This window comes from Tribolium castaneum, chromosome 1 (genome assembly GCF_031307605.1).
Source record: "Tribolium castaneum strain GA2 chromosome 1, icTriCast1.1, whole genome shotgun sequence".
Classification (NCBI taxonomy): domain Eukaryota; kingdom Metazoa; phylum Arthropoda; class Insecta; order Coleoptera; family Tenebrionidae; genus Tribolium; species Tribolium castaneum.
This window is the reverse complement of record NC_087394.1, coordinates 34,778,099-34,798,033: the sequence shown is the minus strand read 5'-3', so window position 1 is coordinate 34,798,033 and position 19,935 is coordinate 34,778,099. Positions and strand designations below refer to the sequence as shown.

At 31.5% G+C, this 19,935-nt stretch overlaps 1 protein-coding gene and 1 long non-coding RNA gene across 5 annotated transcripts in view; one reads left to right on the top strand and one right to left on the bottom strand.

The window, feature by feature from the left end:
- Ac76E (Adenylyl cyclase 76E) overlaps window positions 1–19,935 on the bottom strand; it is an 87,098-nt gene that overhangs the window by 17,651 nt on the left and 49,512 nt on the right. For 2 of the 3 annotated variants that reach the window (XM_015977579.2, XM_015977580.2), the window contains exons 10-13: window positions 15,310–15,327; window positions 15,080–15,138; window positions 14,834–15,001; window positions 14,286–14,517 (exon numbers count right to left, since the gene is read on the bottom strand). In XM_015977579.2, the coding sequence (XP_015833065.2) occupies window positions 14,286–14,517; window positions 14,834–15,001; window positions 15,080–15,138; window positions 15,310–15,327 (477 nt within the window). The remainder of the gene's footprint in view (window positions 1–14,285; window positions 14,518–14,833; window positions 15,002–15,079; window positions 15,139–15,309; window positions 15,328–19,935) is intronic. The other variant, XM_015977581.2, reaches the window with a different exon arrangement.
- Window positions 6,709–12,992, top strand: LOC135267937 (uncharacterized). Of its 2 annotated transcripts, none has more exons than XR_010336355.1 (5): window positions 6,709–7,867; window positions 7,924–8,659; window positions 8,715–8,873; window positions 8,930–9,409; window positions 9,462–12,758. It is a non-coding gene; the product is annotated as an uncharacterized LOC135267937 (long non-coding RNA). The 2 variants fall into 2 exon arrangements; XR_010336356.1 differs by lacking the exon at window positions 6,709–7,867 and adding an exon at window positions 12,814–12,992 and having other exon boundaries at window positions 8,370–8,659; window positions 9,462–9,677.

Here is a 19,935-nt window from a genome sequence, read left to right as displayed (position 1 = left end):
TCAAATAGTGACCAGTTCGATGTCCATCAAATATTGTTAATTCTTTAACGATGAATTCAGGTATATAAAATCCTTGAACATCAATCACTACTACCTTCATGTTGAACACTTAAATCTAGACTGAAAAATTTGTTCACGATGAGCAGAATTTAAGATCTCCTTTAAAATATTTTTCATTTGATTAATTCTAAACTTAAACCTTTCTCTGTCTGCAGCGCATTGTATCCAATAGTTTCCTTTTCTAGCATCTTGATAAGCATATGACCAAACTATTAGATTATGTACTTCCGGAGCACTATCACTTATAGTAACACTTTTTTTCATCCTTATATCAGTTGTCTAATTATTCCTGTTAACGGATAGTACTGCATTATTCTATCATGAATGATAATACAATAAGCTCTTGTATCGGCTGGGAAATTATTATCGCTTTCAAATTCTAAGCTGATATCAATGGTGGAACTTCGAATTGCTTCGTTTTGCTTGGAACAGTCTAATACAAATATCGGTCTTTTTGTATAATCTGTATAGCTTAATATAGGTTCAGCACGATCTTTTCCATTAAATTCCTTATAAAAATCAACGTAAGCTTGATATGCTTCTAAATATTTATTTTTAGCAAATTGTAGTTTCCATGTTTCATATGGATAAACATTTGAATTCAACCATAAACGTACGCTTCTTACATCACAATGATCAAATAGAGTAACATCAGACTTTGGATTATTTTTTCGGTTTGTTTGAAAGCAAACGATAATAAATCTTGGTCTTTCTAATTGAGTAGATGTTTTAACTCTCCAGATGTCGTTATTAGTTTGTCGAACTGATGGAAGTTCATGAATTTCCCATTTTCTGAACGGTAACGATATAACACGATCTTTGTTGATCCCTTCTAATATAGTTAATTTAATTTCATCATTTGGGTAAACATGTTTTGCTTTTAATTCAATATTGTTAATCTTAAGTGTCGCTTTTCTCGTTCCGGTAGAAATGAAACAATTAGCATCGTTACGACTTCGTATTAATCGAAGTTTTTGATGACCGCTAACTATCCGATGATAATCAAATGGTAAATTTAACAGATAAGATAAAGGGATTCTAAATGAAAACGTATTATCAGTTTCATTAAATGTCTTCAGTTGTTGACTTTCTTGATCATTCCATCCAGCGAGAGTTAATGCTCTTACTTCATCTTTGCCATAACATAGAAAAGTTTTGATTGTAGATACTGTTCCGACTTCACGTACACTATCTAACTCAACATTATTCAATTCATAGCTTACATTCTCAAATAAATATGCTGCTGCATTATTAGTCAAGGTTACATTTCCACCGCCAGTTTCCGGTACCGGATCTGGTATGAACTCACCGTCCACTTGTATAAATGATTCAAAGAGAGAAATCCAAATATCTCTCTGATTAATTATAATTTCGATTTCATCATTGTTATCGAAAGATCTTACTTGCGGACTATATGTATGTTCTTCCTCTTTACTTATGCTGTCGTCTATTTCCGGTGAACTGTAAACCTGAAGTTTGCTGGCGGACATTATATCCTAACGATTTAAGAATCTGCACGCTCTGATGTGATAATGTCGACTGATGACAAGATACTGACTGATAATTTGATGGATTGTATGATTTTTTATATTGATTTTGAAACACTAAACCCATGTTTATGCTTCTTTTTTCAGAGCAAGACGAATATTGATTGTTTGACCGTTAAAATCTATAGGACAATGGTCTTGATCAACAATATCAATAGTTAGGTTAGGTATATTGGATCTATTAATGATAGGTAAATAAATAGGATTTAATGGTTCCACAAAAATCTGTTCGGCTGGACTAACACTTAAAGCAGTTTCATAAAGAGTATGAGATTCTTTGTTTTTGTAGAAAGAACCTCTTACAATATTACACTCGATACGTATTGTATTAACCTTAATTATGTTAACAGGTAAATCACTTTCATGTAATTGTCTTGCTTTAAGTTTCCTTTTAGAAAAACCTAACAATTTACCAATACTATCTTCGTGAGCGAAATTAATGTCGTAAATACTAAATATCTCACACTTTAATGTGTTTTCGTTAGCCTTCAATGAAAATGTATTCTGTTTTTGAGCATCAGTTGCAGATCGTCCACTAAGAATAATTTGTATATATTTTTCTATAGCAGCTATTTCATAAGCACCTTTCGGAAATGTTATCACTTTTTCTTCAGTAGTGTTCGGAGCAAAATAATAAAATTTATTTGTACCCTCTTCTATATTTGGTATATTATTGTTAGTATAAAAACCGATTAAAGCTATAGAATAATTCGAATTTTCTTCAAGGTCAATGGGTGGCTCATAGTGTTCAGACAGCGTACTTTCAACACCTGTTAGGGAGAATGTCTTATACATGACTGAATAAAATACATGATTATCTCATCTTTTATTATGTAAAAACATCAAACATAAATGTCCGCAATTATATGATAAAAATTGATAACGATCATGATTAAAGTAAATATTACAATTTCCTAAGTATCGTACTAATTCTAGAGGTGGCTTTAGATTTCCATAACTATCAAAATAATCAACCTGTTTATTTGTTTTTCTATAACAAACCCAATGAGTTCCGGATCCTTTTTTAGAGTCCAAATTAATGATAGCACATTCTGTCTTATCAGGTTTCATATGAATTAATTCATCTCTCATAAAAACGCCTTTAAATTTGGGTAGTTTTAATAATTTAGCATATCTTCTTAAATCATTATCAGTTAGTGCCCTATTAGGCAGTTTTATTGGTAGTTTTTTGGAAATTTACGTAAATACAATCCATAACCTCGTGGTTGCTTTCGAAGATATAAACCACTTCCCGCCTTCCCGATAGCGATATCTTCCAGTACTTTATTATGACGTTTATTCTCATCTAATTTCTGTTTCGCTGCTTTAGCATCATTTACAGCTTTAGTTATAGCAGCAGCACCTCCGCCCATAGCCCCTAAGGCACTAAGTCCTCCAAAAATTAATGGTAACAATGGTAAAAATCCTCCTGTTTTTATAGGTATAATACGAGGAATTTTTATACGCTTACGACCTCCAGATTTTCTAACTGCTATACGAGCAGCTGATAATGCAGATTTTATATTATCATATCCCTTATTTTCTAAATTTGATAAAAGAGCTTTATGAAAAGGTTGTTGTTTTTTCTGTGTCCTCTTTCTAGATTTCTTTGTCTTCCTTTTCGATTTTTTCCTTTGGATTCCCATACCTAATTTCCTTTTGACTTTCATTGCGTTAGTTACAAACCAGGCACTTGCTTTTTCACCAAATGAAGCGTCTTTAGACTTAACACGTGACCATGCACTATCTTCTAAAATTCGATCCGCTTGATGTCTATCTTTTAAATCGTTGGAATTAGCGTAAGCTATATCGTGCGTTTTACAAAAGCTGTCAAGCTTGTTTATTCCAGGATCACCTCGTTCTAACCGTTTCTTAAGTTTTGTACCAGGTCCGCAATATTGATATCCTGGTAAATGTAATTCAAAAGGTAATTTATTGATTGCAGTATTTAATAGTCCTTCCCCTTTGAAAGACAACATTTAACTGAACTTTTTTCCCTATATAAACCTTCTTATAAATGTTTTTAATTTAGTATGAAAATGAAAGTGTTAAAGCAAAAATTACAATTACCTATCATAAATCATGATTATAATAATGTTGATAATAAACATAAAATGTCTCATCGACATGGTACACTTTTACCCGAATCAATACGTTGTATAATTTGTGGACCTTCTGGTGGAGGAAAAACTAACATATTATTGTCTTTATTGTTTGATCCCAACGGATTGAAATTTGAAAACATATATATTTATTGTAAATCATTATATCAACCGAAGTATAAACTGCTTAGTGATGTGCTACAAAAAATTAAAGGAATGGAATATAACCAGTATGAACATAATGAAGACGTGCTAGATCCAAAAGATGCAAAAAATAACTCTATTTTTATATTTGATGATGTCATAATGTGTAATCAAGCTAAGATAAGGGATTACTTTTGCATGGGCCGGCATAAAAATATTGATAGTTTCTATCTCTGTCAAACATATACAAAAATACCGAAACATTTAATTCGAGATAATGCAAATTTATTGGTAATATTAAAACAAGATCTGTTAAATTTAAAACATGTATATGAAGATCATGTTGGTGCTGATATGAAATTCGAACAATTCTGTGAAATATGTCAGGAATGTTGGAAAAACCAATATGGTTTTTTGGTTATATGTAAAGATAATGAATTAAATAAGGGTCGATATAGAAAAGGGTTTGATCATTTTATTCAAGTGTAGAGTGATATCTATTTGAGAACGTTTCCAGACCGGTTAATATCAGTTTCACAGCGGTTAGTATCGGTGCGATATCGGTTAATACCGGTTCCAAAGCGGTTAGTATCGGTTAGATACCGGTTAGAGACCGGTTAATATCGGTCTCAGACCGGTTAGTATCGGTGTGATATTGGTTAATACCGGTTCCAGAGCGGTTATTATCGGATAGAGACCGGTTAATATCGGTTTCAGACCGGTTAATGTCTGTTAAAAAGCAGTTCCTGATCGGTTTGAGATCGGTTAATATCAGTTTGAGACCCGTTATAATAGCAGTCGAATAAGAAGTTATATAAACAATAATTCTGATTTGTTCGGTTAGTTTATAACATTAAGCGGTAATGATGGGTACCAAACCAGATCAAAACCTTAAAAGACATATATTAAAAGCAGCTGATTCAATTCGAAAGAAGTATAAAGCCATAAAGTTAAACAGCAGTGAAGCGGATGAGTCAATTAAAAAGCTTTTTCAGCCTGTTATAAATCCTTTAGAAGAAATTTCAATAAAATTGGAGAAGCAATCTCCACCACCACAGCAACAACAACAAAAACAACACAAAAGACCAAAACATCATATTCAAAAGCAAAGGAAACAATTTCTTAAACTACCAAAAAAAGAAAAGATTAAACAAGAACTTGAACTACCAGTTGAAGAAACATATGAACCTAGTACATCACTGCGACAACCAGAAGAAATATATGAGTCATTACCAGAAATAAAAGAAGAAGATGAAGAAACCAAATCTGACACTATGGATGATTTAATTAATAGCAGACATATTTTAGATGAATTTTTAGAACAATATCCTCCAGTTGCGAGAAATGCAATAGAAGCAGTTTTAGAGAAAACCAGTGATCAGACATTTGGTCCTAGATATAATTCAAAAGAGAATAAACTATTTATGGGTAAACATGAATTAATAATCAGTCAAAATGGTGATTTAATTTTAGATAATGAATCATTTCCTGGTACTCCTGGTTTATACAGACTAATATTTTTTAAAAACCCTGAAGATAAATACACTCAAATTACAAAAGAGGATCGGTCAGCATACAAAAAAATACTTGAAATTTCTAATACACATAGAAAAAATAATGATCCCACAAAACAACTAAAAGGTCATAGAGGTGTAAAATATACTCAAATTGTGCAACCAATGTTTACTTCATTTCCTAAATCTCCGTTTATTGGTGAAGGATTATTCACTAATAAACGTGTAGAATATGTTTACTGGGATGACATAAATGAATTAGTGTCACGTCTAGCATTATTACATGCAGCGACAAAAGCGGGTAACAATTCCCATCTGAATGAAATTTTATCAATAGAAGAAGAATTAAAGGAATGTGGTGTAATATATTAGGCTTAAGTTTTTTTCTGGTTAATCCTCAGTGTTGAAATGCCCATTGATCTATTCGGACGTAAAGTGTTATCAGCATCAAGTGCATTTTTTAAATCTACACCATCACCTTTTGTTTTCACTGCTGATGGTGACCTTGATTTAAAACATCATAGAATCTGTAACATTAATGATCCAACAGAAGACAAAGATTGTGCGAATAAGGTATATATTGATTTAGTAAGTAAACAAATATACCAAAAGATGGAAGGAGTAATAGCTGCTTTAACGGATTTAAATAATAATGTTCATAAAGCAGATGCTATATGGATGGATAAATTTAATCAGTTAAACTTAACCATGAATGTTAAGTACAAAATACTTGATGAAAAAATTGATAATATAATTGCTACAATTCCTCACACGATTGAATCAGAATTGCATAACAAACATTTAAGTATAAATTATGAAATCGATAACAAGTGGAAAAAATTTATGAATAATTCAAATGAGATAACCAGACGAATAAAAAAACTTGAAGAACGCTTTGAAGGAATCGATAGTATTAAGATAAAACCAGAAACCATTTCCAAACGTTCTAAAGCAGGTGATACAGATCAACTTGAAAATGTACCTATATCAAAGAAAAGGAAAGTAACAGATTCATATGAAAATAGTGAAAGATAGAACCCATGCCTCATAATAAAAACAAGTGTCCTCCAGGTCAAATGTCAGATCGTCATGGAAATTGTAGAGAAGTGTACCGTAAATAAGCAATGGTTCGACTAAAGCAAGTTAGTGATGTAAAGCAAAAATTGGTAAACGAGATATTTAAACCTGCACGCAGGAATTTTAAACGAAGACGTACTATAATTAAAGGATTGGATGATTTATGGCAAGTAGATTTAGCAGAAATGCAAAATTTATCTTATCATAATAATGGATTTAAATATATTTTAGTCGTAATCGACTGTTTTTCTAAATTTTTATGGACCAGACCACTGAAATCGAAATCAGCTAATGAGGTTAGCAGAGCTATGGAATCAATACTGAAGAATGAAAAAGAACGAATACCAAAGAATTTACAGTCAGATCAAGGAAAGGAATTTTATAATACCACTTTTCAGGATTTGATGAGACGTTATAATATTAATCACTATAGTACGTACAGCGTTAAAAAAGCAGCAATTGCTGAACGAGTTATACGTACTTTAAAATCCAAAATTTATCGATATTTTACGTTATTTGCGACACATAAATGGATAAATAAATTGCAAGAGATAACCAAAAATTATAATACTACAATACATCGAACAACAGGAAGGAAACCCACAGAGATAAACGCTTCGAATCAAGGAGACATAACAGCATATGATCATCTAAAGATTGTTGATAAAAACAGAAAAAAATTTAAAGTCGGAGATTTCGTAAGAATTAGCAAAGAAAAGATGTTATTTGAAAAAGGATATACACCCAATTGGTCAACGGAAATTTTTAAAATCAGTAAGATTAATCTAACCAATCCTGTAACATTTCTGCTAGAAGATAAAGAAGGTCAACCAATCAAAGGAGCTTTTTATATTTGGGAATTATCAAAAACTCAATATCCTGACGTCTATTTAGTTGAGAAAGTGATTCGACGTAAAGGAACTAAATTATTTGTGAAATGGTTAGGTTTACCAGATAATCAGAATAGTTGGATTGAAATGAAAGATATTACCTAATAAATAAGAAATATATATACGATATAATTATTTAACGTCTAATTTAGTTCCATTTAAGATGGCAACGAGTGTAGAACCTGTTATAAAAAAAGTGCTGCATTTTGAAAAAACCATAAGCGATATTCGATTACTAATGAAACTGGAACTACTGAAATTAGGACCGTGCCAGTTGATGGATATATTTCATAAATTACCGGAAACATATCAACAAGATCATGATATAAAGCTGAATCTACCATGTTTACAACATTATTATAACAGTTTTGACGAAGATCAGTTTGATGGTCCTCCTTCATCAATAAATAATTGTGTTTCGTGTATTTTAGATGATACAGGAAGCCAACAACAACAACAACAACAACAACAACAACAACAACAACCCACTGCGTTTCAAGTGTAATGCCTCTTTTGAACTCATCACTCATCTTGTTTGTTACTCTTATACAAAATGTGTTGTACGTGCAAAAACCGTTAGATGTTGTAGATATGTACATCGTCTTCACTAGTGAAAGTCCTAACAACACAAGATGGTCTCCTCTCTGGAAAAGTTTATTTTTCAACGATGTTGATTACCAATGGAAGAAGATGAATCTGGGTTATTTGAGCAATACTGCAATAGAAATATTTAAATATGAAAATGTTTCTATAGCAAACTCTGTAATATATTTTAAATTAAGACTAGTTTTTACCAATAGTAATTATATTGATACTGACTGGAAGAGACTTATACTTAATGATCATGATGTAGTTTCAATAAAAAATTGTTTTAATCATGTTCCTACCTTTTTAGCAATGTTTGGAATTGTTTGTACATGTTGGATCGTTTTTATGATGTTCATAGCGTTAGGTTTGGCTTAAAAACTGCAATTAAAAATTTATTTAGGTGTATGACTTTGTTAGTTTAAGTATGTAGTTTGTTTTATGTCTAATAAAAAATAATATTCATTCTGATTATTTTTGTTATCATATTTCCTGTCTAACGTTTTTTTCCTTAAAAACGTTAAATTTTTATCAGTTATATTTTGAATTTTTTGAATTTTTACGTAAGGAACCACAATATCCGGTTGCAAAGTTTATGGAATATAAAATCATATCGCATCAATGATTAATTCATTTCTACTTCGACTGTCCGTGTATGAAAGTAATCATGTTCAAGTGCTCTCAATGCGATAACAAGTTTACTCGCAAAGATGCTTTAACACGTCATGTAAAAAAACATAGTAAGTAAATACATTTTACGTTATAGAAATTGTTTTAATTAAGAGCATTTTTAAGGTGATAAATTATCTAAACTCACTTGCACCGGATGTAAAACGTCATTTACGAGATTTGATAACTATAGGCGTCATATTACAAATTCATCATTGTGTTCAATGGATTCGGATGATATGACTCCTAAAAAAGCCCGCCTGACAACTAGAACACCTTTACAAGGTATTTTTGTAAATATTCTTTATATTATTATTATTATAACTTGTTTTTGTTTTTAGAAGTTACTACTAACGCTCCATCATGTTCATTTCATCAATTTTGTGAAATATGCAATAGTCACTACAGAGGATCCAGATTAAACCATTTACGTTCTTTAAAACATAAAAGTGTCATCTCCGCCAAAATTAATGATGATGATGATTTCGTTGAAGAATATCAAGTTGCCTTCAAATCAAGAATTACCTCATACCGATTGAAAAATTCACAACTAGATGACTTGGAAGTGTGCAATTTTTTTGAAAGAAATCAAGATAAACTTATCACTTTAATAACTAGAAAACTGAGAGAATTTAACCAACTTAAAATTAATTTCGAACTTTTTGCTAAATATATTTTACCTTCTAAAGACATTATCGAAATCAAATCATTCAACACTAAAAATATCATCATTTCAATATCGACAAATATTAAGGTAGAACTGGAAGAAATATGTGGCGTCATAAAAAACAAAATGAGTGAATTCTTGGAAAAAGATAGTGGTAAGTAATATCAATTTTATTTATAAACATATTATTGTATTAAATTTTTTAGGTTGGATTTTAATGGAAATTTTGTTTTTGGAACTTAATATCAACAAATTCAATCCACTACGTGCATCAACATATATACCATTACCGAAGGACATAGCGAAGCGGAGAGCGGTTATCAATATTCATAATGATGATAATGAATGTTTCAAATGGTCTGTTTTGGCACACCTTCATTCAACTGAAGTAAATGTTAATCGACATCGAGTTGATGCTTATCGTGAGTTTGAAGAGGAATTAGATTTTACAGATATTTCATTTCCGGTTAAATTAACTGATATTTTTAAATTTGAAGCACTTAATAATATTAGTGTAAATGTCTATGGAACAGAGCAGCGTTTTGATCATGAAAAAGGTAAATGGGTATCAGATATTATAGGTCCCTTTTATTTAACTTCTAAGAAACGAGACATTCATGTAAATTTATTACTTATCGTAGACGATGAAAGAATGATCAAACATTACTGTCTGATAAGCAACATTTCTCGATTAATAAGTTCACAACTTTCCAAACATAATCATGCTAAATTTATATGTAACGGTTGTCTATTATTTTTTTCGAGTGAACAAAAATTAGTTAAACATCGTAAGTATGCTTGTAATGAAGTTGTCACTACATTACCAACTTCTGATCTGATTATAAATAAATTTGGTAAAGAAGTGCCTGGTAATGAATTAACATTTCAAAATTTTGATAAATCTCTTAAAGTTCCTTTTGTATTTTATTTCGATTTTGAATCTATTTTAAAACCTTTACGCAATGATAATTCAGCCGATAATATCCGTACAATTGTTACACATTTACATGAACCATATAGTTTCGGATATTACATAAAATGTGCATATAATGATAATTTATCAATTTATCGGACTTATCGAGGAAAAGATGCTCCTAAAATTTTTGTGAAATGGTTGCAAGATGATGTAAATAGACTTTATCACGATCACCTCAAACATATCGTACCACTTGAAATGACTCCGTTAGATGAATTGGTTTTTCAAATATCTACCCATTGTCATTTATGTAAAGAACCTTTCAAAACAGATTACGGAAGTCTAAATTGTGATAGAGTTCGTAATCATTGTCACTTAACAGGTGAATTTTTAGGACCTGCACATTCTATTTGTAATTTAAATTATAAGATTCCAAAATATATCCCTGTTTTTTGTCATAATTTAACTAATTATGATAGTCATTTATTTATTAAAGCTTTAGCAACAGAAAAGACCATCATTAATTGCATTGCTCAAACTAAAGAAAAGTATATTACATTTTCAAAAAAAATTTTAGTTGATAAGGTCATGAACACGACTACAAATACAGTTGACAATATTTTTATAACGCTTAGATTCGTAGATTCGTTCCGTTTCCTTTCTTTTTCATTAGATAAATTATCTCAGACTTTAACTTCTAATGAATGTCTAACCATTCGGAAACACTTTCCGGACGATAACCAATTTAATTTGATAAGACAAAAAGGTGTTTTTCCATATTCATATTTGGATTGTTTTAATAAGTTAGATGATACCAGTTTACCATTGATTCAACAATTTTATGATAATCTTAATAAAACTGATATCAGTGAACATGATTATGAGCGAGCACAGGAAGTCTGGAATCTATTTGATTGCAAAACGTTAGGTGATTATTCCGACATTTATTTAAAGTCTGATGTTTTGTTACTAACAGACATTTTTGAAAATTTCAGAAAGGTTTGTCTCAAAATTTATGAACTAGATCCAGCTCATTACTTAACAGCACCTTCATTAGGCTGGGATGCTATGTTAAAAATGACTGGAATTAAATTCGAATTGTTAACTGATATAGACATGGTACATTTCTTTCGAAAATCTATTAGAGGAGGACTTTGTCAATGTTCAAAACGTAAAGCAGTAGCAAATAATAAGTTTTTATCAAATCATGATCCTTCTAAACCAACTTCTTTTATAATGTACCTTGATGCAACCAACTTGTATGGAGCAGCAATGTCTGAATATTTACCTTATAGCGGTTTTCGATGGGAAGATCCTAATGAATTCAATGATAACCTAATTCTCAATTTGACAGATAACGCTGATGTAGGTTATATATTCGAAGTTGATTTAGAATATCCTTCTGAATTACATAATCTTCACAACGATTTACCATTTTGTCCTGAAAAATTTATTCCTCCCTCTAGTAAAACTGAGAAACTTTGCGCAACCTTGAACAATAAAGTACACTATGTTTTACATTATCGAAATTTAAGACAAGCTATACAAGGTGGTTTAAAATTAATTAATATTCACCGTGTTTTAAGTTTTAATCAATCACCATGGTTGAAAACATATATTGATTTAAATACAGAAATGCGTAACAAATCAAAAAACGCGTTAGAAAAAGATGTATTTAAATTAATGAATAATTCAGTTTTTGGTAAAACCATGGAATCAATTGATAAAAGAGTAAACGTGAAATTGGTAACATCATGGAATAATATAGGTAGAAAACCAGGTGCTGAAAGTTTAATTGCACGACCAAATTTTAAAAATTCATCTATCTTTACACCAAATTTTGTAGCTATTCAATTAGAGAACGAAAAAGTTTTCTACAATAAACCTCTGTATGTAGGTTTTACTATTCTAGATATCAGTAAAACTATTATGTATGATTTTTATTATAATTTCATAAAACTTAAATACGGTAACAATGCAACGCTTTTGTATACCGATACTGATAGTTTAGTAATTGAAATTTTTTGTGAAAATATTTATGATGATATTAAATCTAATATAGAGCGTTTTGATACTTCAAATTATAAAGCAGAAAATATTCATGGAATACCTGTATCGTCTTCTGTCATCGGGAAGATGAAAGATGAATATAAAGGACGTGTAATATCAGAATTTTTAGGAACAGGTGCTAAAGCATATTGTGTGGATGTTGAAGGTGAATTATCTAAAAAAGCTAAGGGTATTAAACACAATGTAATTACAAGTGAATTACATAAAATTGACTACCAAAACGCAGTTACTGTTCCAAACACTGAAATTATTAAAGAAATGAATATCTTTCGTTCGAAGCTTCATAACATTTACACAGAATTAAAGAAAAAAATTGCTTTATCTTTCAAAGATGATAAACGTTACATCTTAAACAATTCTGAAGGTAGAACATTATCTTGGGGTCATAAAAATATTCTTCCTCAAACTCAGGAATAATATTTAATTTGTATTGTAGTTATTGTATTATAATGTTTATGTATTATAATATGTATGTATGTATGTACTTATATTTAGATGTAATAAACAATTAAAGTAATTTATTGTTTTTATTATTATCCATTAACGAAATAGCTTATGTGAATTTGTTTCAGGTTTCCAAAATAGACAGCACTATCCACTCTACCTACCTGAGGTTCGACTCCCCATGGAAGGAACAACAACAACAACAACTTTTTTTGCATTATATTTTAAACAAATAACAAAATAAACTTGGTGCGCAACAGACAAGTTAGGCAAACAACATTACAAAAATAAAAAACTACATATACTAGGTTTTTTTTCCTTATCGATAAAATAATGACTTTCCTTTATTAGTTATTAGTGACAAGCGCGATGATTTTCTGATATTTTGCTTAACTCAATACAGCATGTATTGTATATATACTTCATGTATTCACAATTGCACATTTCAAAAATCATATATTCAAAATTTCACAACCCCAAAAACCAAAAATTTCACAACCCCAAAAAGCTACTACTACTACTACTACTTGTTTTCTTGGTTGCATATTCGCAAACGGGCGGGGGGTGTGTTTAAAAAAAAAAAATGGAGGCCAGCGCCATCTTTGATTGACGGCTGCGCTGACGGCAGCGCCATCTAGCGAAAAGTTTGCAGACCGTGGCGCCATCTAACGTGAGAATTTAGGCGGAATTTGTGACGACATCGGCGCTACCAACATTACACCCAATATTAATTTTTAAATAAATTAAAATTTTGGCGCCATTTTTTTTAACAAACAAACATGGCCGACTAATTTCAAATATTAATTTTGAAATAATTTAAATTTGGCGCCAATTTACCATTAAACAAAAATGACCGCCGCCGACTTTCAAACTTCCAAGATGGCGACGATTATTATTATTATTATTATTATTATACTACATAAATATATTTGCATCATCACAAATGGCGTCAGTCGGCCGCAGGCCGGCTGACCAGCTGGTCGCAGGCCAGCGAGCTGCGATTACGCGCTTGCGTCTGCGGCTGACTGACACAATTTTCACACATGCGCAGTAGAGGGAGGTGGAGGTGGTTTTTGAACCGGCTATCTCTATCTACTGATAAAGTTGCGTAATTTTCTCAGTTTACAATGTACTTCTGGTCTATTAAAGTTTTTAAGTTCATAAATTTTTGATCTCGTGTACATTTGAATTTACATGATATCTAGTAAATACTTACCATCATTATGATTATATTCAGAATATTTGAATAGTTTTGCAATTTGTTATTATTTATTATTGAGGGAAATATAACACATAACATTTACTTACACTGAATTCCAGATTAGATTAGAGAGCGTCTAGCTACAAAGTTGTGAATAAAAAAGGCCATTTTATTTATTTTGAGGAAATTACAACGATGTATTTTAAAAATTTCCTGTTTTTTTTTGTTTAATTTAAAATGAGTTCGAAGCTCTTCAGTTTTAGTTAAAAATTGTCAAATTTTTTACTCGATTACCCCACAAAATTCGGTCCAACTAGATATCCTTATGGAAATATTTTCTTAATAAAAAAAAAGATCTTTGATGGCTTAGTTCGACCCAGAAAAAAAAAATTTTCCTACCAGCGTAACAACAGCGCAGGCCGAAATCAGCGTCACAGACACCAGGAAAATGGCAAGTCGGAGACATCTGCTTCCGGTCACCACTTCACCAGGCGGTGAACAAGCCCCCGGTTCATCGGTTGGGGTGTCTGAGGGTGGCCTAGGCCCACAACAGCCGTCCAGCCAACACAAATACACAAACACGGTCAAAACCACCAACGTAGGCGCCAGCGTGCCGTACAAAACCACAGTCCTGCAAAAAATAAAAACATAAACCCATAATATTATTTTTTATTTTTTCCCAGTGTCCCGTTTTTTTTTTTTGATTGAGAACTTGTCGGCTCGTCTGATTGCTTTAGAGAGCTTTTGCATGATAATCGAATGAGGGTGGTTAAATCTGCATGTTTAATTAGAAAATTTTGGGTATCATGCCAATTGCAGGCAAGAAGTCGTTTAAAGTCGGCATGTGGGGAGAGATTAATTAACAAAAAGACGAAATTTGGTGTGGGGTGTGTTTCGCTGACGGCTGTGAGATTACGATCGCAAAGTCCTGTTTATCCGCTTTCTACCTGGGTATGGTGGCAATCTGCATAATGCACATCGCTAGGAAAATGGAGGTCGCGAAAGCTATGTAGCAGCGGAACTCCGGGTCTGGCTGGCTGCGGTATTCGCTTTCTTGCTTTCGGTTGCGGAACCACAGGAGGGCTGGATGAAGATCCTCGCTGTGCCAGCATTTCCTGCGAAAATCGAATGAGGGAAGCGGAAATTACACATACGTTCAGCGCCACTTGCTTTTATGTCCGATAATAACTCACTTGCATTCCAGGCAGGTGCTACGGTCCGGCAAGAGATTAGACTCGATCATGGCCAAAGTCTGCGAACCAAATTACGAAATAAGCTTTGGGCGTTAAGTGCTTAATTGTTTCTACAAAGCACGGCCTTTTCTAATCAAGCTATTAAATTTTCAGTGGTTAGTAGCAAATCGTTCATGGTTAATGCAACTGTTATTTGAAATCAAACTTTAACACACTGGCTACGAACCGACCTGAAGGTATGACCCGGACTGAAAAACGAAACGGCTTTCATTAGAACTTTGCATGTAAAAAAACACTGAAGAGTTTTGAAAAATCCATCAATATTTGCTTGTATTTGGAACTTTGCATCAACGGATTAATTACCTGCATAAATTGTTTTCGGTTTTTATGCTACTTTTGTAAAATGGAGGCGTAATTTAAGTGCATCGTAAATATCGTACTTCAAATAAAATAGCACCATCATGTATCATCACTTATTTACAATTCTGAGAGTATTCTACATACGTAGCACATCATAAAACGTGTTCTAAACCTACAGTGTAATGTTTACAATAAAACTTCACTGTCATGATGGTTTAGAGAAAATGAGCTTCACGACGTTAACTTTTAGAGCTACAAGATGATTGATCCACTGGAATTATTAAACAATCTCAGCCTCTCAATCATAAGCAGGCACGGATTTGCGTTTATTCTCAAACGAAACATTATTATCTGTTTAATAATAAATTCTCAATTTTTTTAAGAAAACAAGATAGATGATGCGCAGTTTTCTATTTTCTATCGACCCAATTAAAACAGTGATTAATCTGCAAGGCACAATATTAAATAAATACAGGGTTAAATTAAATTTGTAAAATGAACAAAGCCCGTTTACATGCCTGACCCAACCTGACAATTTAATTTTCCATATTTTGATAACAATTATTAATTATTTTGAAAATTATTTTACGAAGCTTTTTTGTTATATAAGTATTATGAAAGCTTTCTTCTTCATATACTTTTGGCAAAGCTGTTTTGGAGATTGTGTTCGTTTAGTTGAGTTATAAATAAAAATGTTTAAGGATGTTTCATTTAACATTTTTGATTTTTCTTAATTTTCATTATTATATAAATTTTTCACAAGGATTAAAAATTTAAAATTTTTTGCCTAAATTTAGGATAGCCATTTGTCATAGTGAAAAATTTTATTCATTAAAAAAATTCATAACTCAAAAACTAAAAGTCGTAGAGCAATGCGGTTTGTTCCATTGAATTCAGCGGTTCATTTTCTGTATTACTCCGCCATTTTTGCAACACCACCTCACTCGACGACTTAGTAAGAAATTTATTTATTAACTTGAAAAATGGTGGATGCGCCGAAATAATAATAATTTAAAAAATTATAACTCAAAAACTAAAAGTCGTAGAGCAATGCGGTTTTTTCCATTGAATTCAGCGGTTCATTTTCTGTATTATACCAACTTTTCAAAAGATTTAAAATTTTGATTTTTTTTGCTAAAATTTCCTGAGCAAAATACCTTCAAAGAGGTGAATTTTTTTTTTTTAAACTAACTCCAGCAAATTTTTATGGACTTCTACATGTCTTAACAACCCACTAAAGCTGTTAAAAGTCCACAAAAAGTCCAAATGTTCGATTTTTTGATGTTTGATTTTTTCAATTTTCGTCGCAGTTTTTGTCGGTTTTGGGTACCCGGAACATTTCTCGAGCAATAGCTCCGGAACTATTAGAGATAACCGCATGGAGTGTATTATCCTTGGAAAGCTCTTTAAATTATCTATTTTTTTCAAAAAAGATTATTGTTTTCCGACTAATAGTTTTCGAGCAAATTGCTGCTAAATGCAAAAATTGGTAAAATTTTAAAAAATTCATAACTAAAAAACTAGTGGGAATTTGGCAATTTTCTCGATGCCAATCGATTCCCCGGATCATTTTGCATAGGTATGGATTAAAACAGTTCCATTTTGTGGAATAGTTTAGCCGTAAATAAAAAAATTAAAAAAAATTAAAAAAAGTTAACACCCCCCCCTTAAAATTGGTCAATTTTTAAAGTGTCTCAAAATCAAATGAAATCTATTCTATCTTATAGATTTTGATGTGCTCTTTACGATGGAACAAACCGTTTTCTTCTAGCTCTTTTAGTTTGGCCGTAATCGGCGTTTGAAAATTGAAAAATTTTTTGCGAGATATCGCTTTGAGTTCTATGCCATTTTGTAGAGTTTTTTATTCCGGTTATCCTCCATTTTTCCGTTTCTCGATATCTTTAATAGTTTCGCCGTAATTGGTGATTGAAAATTGAAAAAAAGTGAAAATGGAAACCTTCCGTTTTTCTCGGAAACTGTAAGACTTAGAGCAACGAACAAAAAACCATCTGATAGCGCTTAATTTTATCTATTTTTTCGACCAAACCCGGAGCCGCTCCGGGCAACGGTTCCGGCTACAGACGCGATCAAAGTTTTTCACTAAAAAAATTCATAAAAAAAAAACTAAAAGTCTTAGAGCATTGCGGTTTGTTCCATTGAATTCTACGGCTCATTTTACATATTATATCAATTTTTCACAAAAATTAAAAATTTAAAATTTTTTGCCTAAATTTAGGGTAGCTTCTCATACTGAAAAATTTTATTCATTAAAAAATTCATAACTCAAAAACTAAAAGTCGTAGAGCAATGCGGTTTGTTCCATTGAATTCAGCGGTTTATTTTCTGTATTATACCAACTTTTCACGAGATTTAAAATTTTATTTTTTTTTGCCCAAATTTCCTGAGTAATATACAGTACCTTCAAAAAGGTGAAAAAAAAATTTTTTTTTAAACTAACTTCAGCAAATTTTTATGGACTTCTACATGTCTTAACAACCCACTAAAGTTGTTAAAAGTCCACAAAAAGTCCAAATGTTCGATTTTTTGATGTTTGATTTTTTCAATTTTCGTCGCAGTTTTTGTCGATTTTGGGTACCCGGAACATTTGTCGAGCAATAGCTCCGGAACTATTAGAGATAACCCTATGAAGTGTATTATCGTTGGAAAGCTCTTTAAATTATCTATTTTTTTCAAAAAAGATTATTGTTCTCCGACTAATAGTTTTCGAGCAAATTGCTGCTAAATGCAAAAATTGGTAAAATTTTAAAAAATTTATAACTAAAAAACTATTGGGAATTTGGCAATTTTCTCGATGCCAATCGATTCCCCGGATCATTTTGCATTGGTATGGATCCAAACAGTTCCACTTTTTAGAATAGTTTAGCCGTAAATAAAAAAATTAAAAAAAATTAAAAAAAGTTAACACCCCCCCCTTAAAATTGGTCAATTTTTAAAGTGTCTCAAAATCAAATGAAATCTATTCTATCTTATAGATTTTGATGTGCTCTTTACGATGGAACAAACCGTTTTCTTCTAGCTCTTTTAGTTTGGCCGTAATCGGCGTTTGAAAATTGAAAAATTTTTTGCGAGATATCGCCTTGAGTCCTATGCCATTTTGTAGAGTTTTTTATTCCGGTTATTCTCCATTTTTCCGTTTCTCGATATCTTTAATAGTTTCGCCGTAATTGGCAGTTGAAAATTGGAAAAAAGTGAAAATGGAAACCTTTTTTGGCGTTTTTCTCAGAAACTGTAAGACTTAGAGCAACGAACAAAAAACCATCTGATAGCGCTTAATTTTATCTATTTTTTCGACCAAACCCGGAGCCGCTCCGGGCAACGGTTCCGGCTACAGACGCGATCAAAGTTTTTCTCAAAAAAAATTCATAAAAAAAAACTAAAAGTCGTAGAGAATTGCGGTTTGTTCCACTGAATTCTACGGCTCATTTTACATATTATATTAATTTTTCACAAGAATTAAAAATTTAAAATTTTTTGCCTAAATTTAGGGTAGCCATTTGTCATACTGAAAAATTTTATTCATTAAAAAAATTCATAACTCAAAAACTAAAAGTCGTAGAGCAATGCGGTTTGTTCCATTGAATTCAGCGGTTTATTTTCTGTATTATACCAACTTTTCACGAGATTTAAAATTTTATTTTTTTTTGCCCAAATTTCCTGAGTAATATACAGTACCTTCATAAAGGTGAAAAATTTTTTTTTTTTTAAACTAACTTCAGCAAATTTTTATGGACTTCTACATGTCTTAACAACCCACTAAAGTTGTTAAAAGTCCACAAAAAGTCCAAATGTTCGATTTTTTGATGTTTGATTTTTTCAATTTTCGTCGCAGTTTTTGTCGATTTTGGGTACCCGGAACATTTGTCGAGCAATAGCTCCGGAACTATTAGAGATAACCCTATGAAGTGTATTATCGTTGGAAAGCTCTTTAAATTATCTATTTTTTTCAAAAAAGATTATTGTTCTCCGACTAATAGTTTTCGAGCAAATTGCTGCTAAATGTAAAAATTGGTAAAATTTTAAAAAATTTATAACTAAAAAACTATTGGGAATTTGGCAATTTTCTCGATGCCAATCGATTCCCCGGATCATTTTGCATTGGTATGGATCGAAACAGTTCCACTTTTTAGAATAGTTTATCCGTAAATGATAAAATAAAAATAATTAAAAAAAAGTTAACACCCCCCCCTTAAAATCGGTCAATTTTTAAAGTGTTTCAAAATCAAATAAAACCAATTCTGTCTTATAGATTTTGAAGTGCTCTTTACGATGGAACAAACCGTTTTCTTCTAGCTCTTTTAGTTTGGCCGTAATCGGCGTTTGAAAATTGAAATTTTTTTTGCGAGATATCGCCTTGAGTCCTATGCCATTTTGTAGAGTTTTGTATTCCGGTTATCCTCCATTTTTCCGTTTCTCGATACCTTTAATAGTTTCGCCGTAATTGGTGATTGAAAATTGGAAAAAAGTGAAAATGGAAA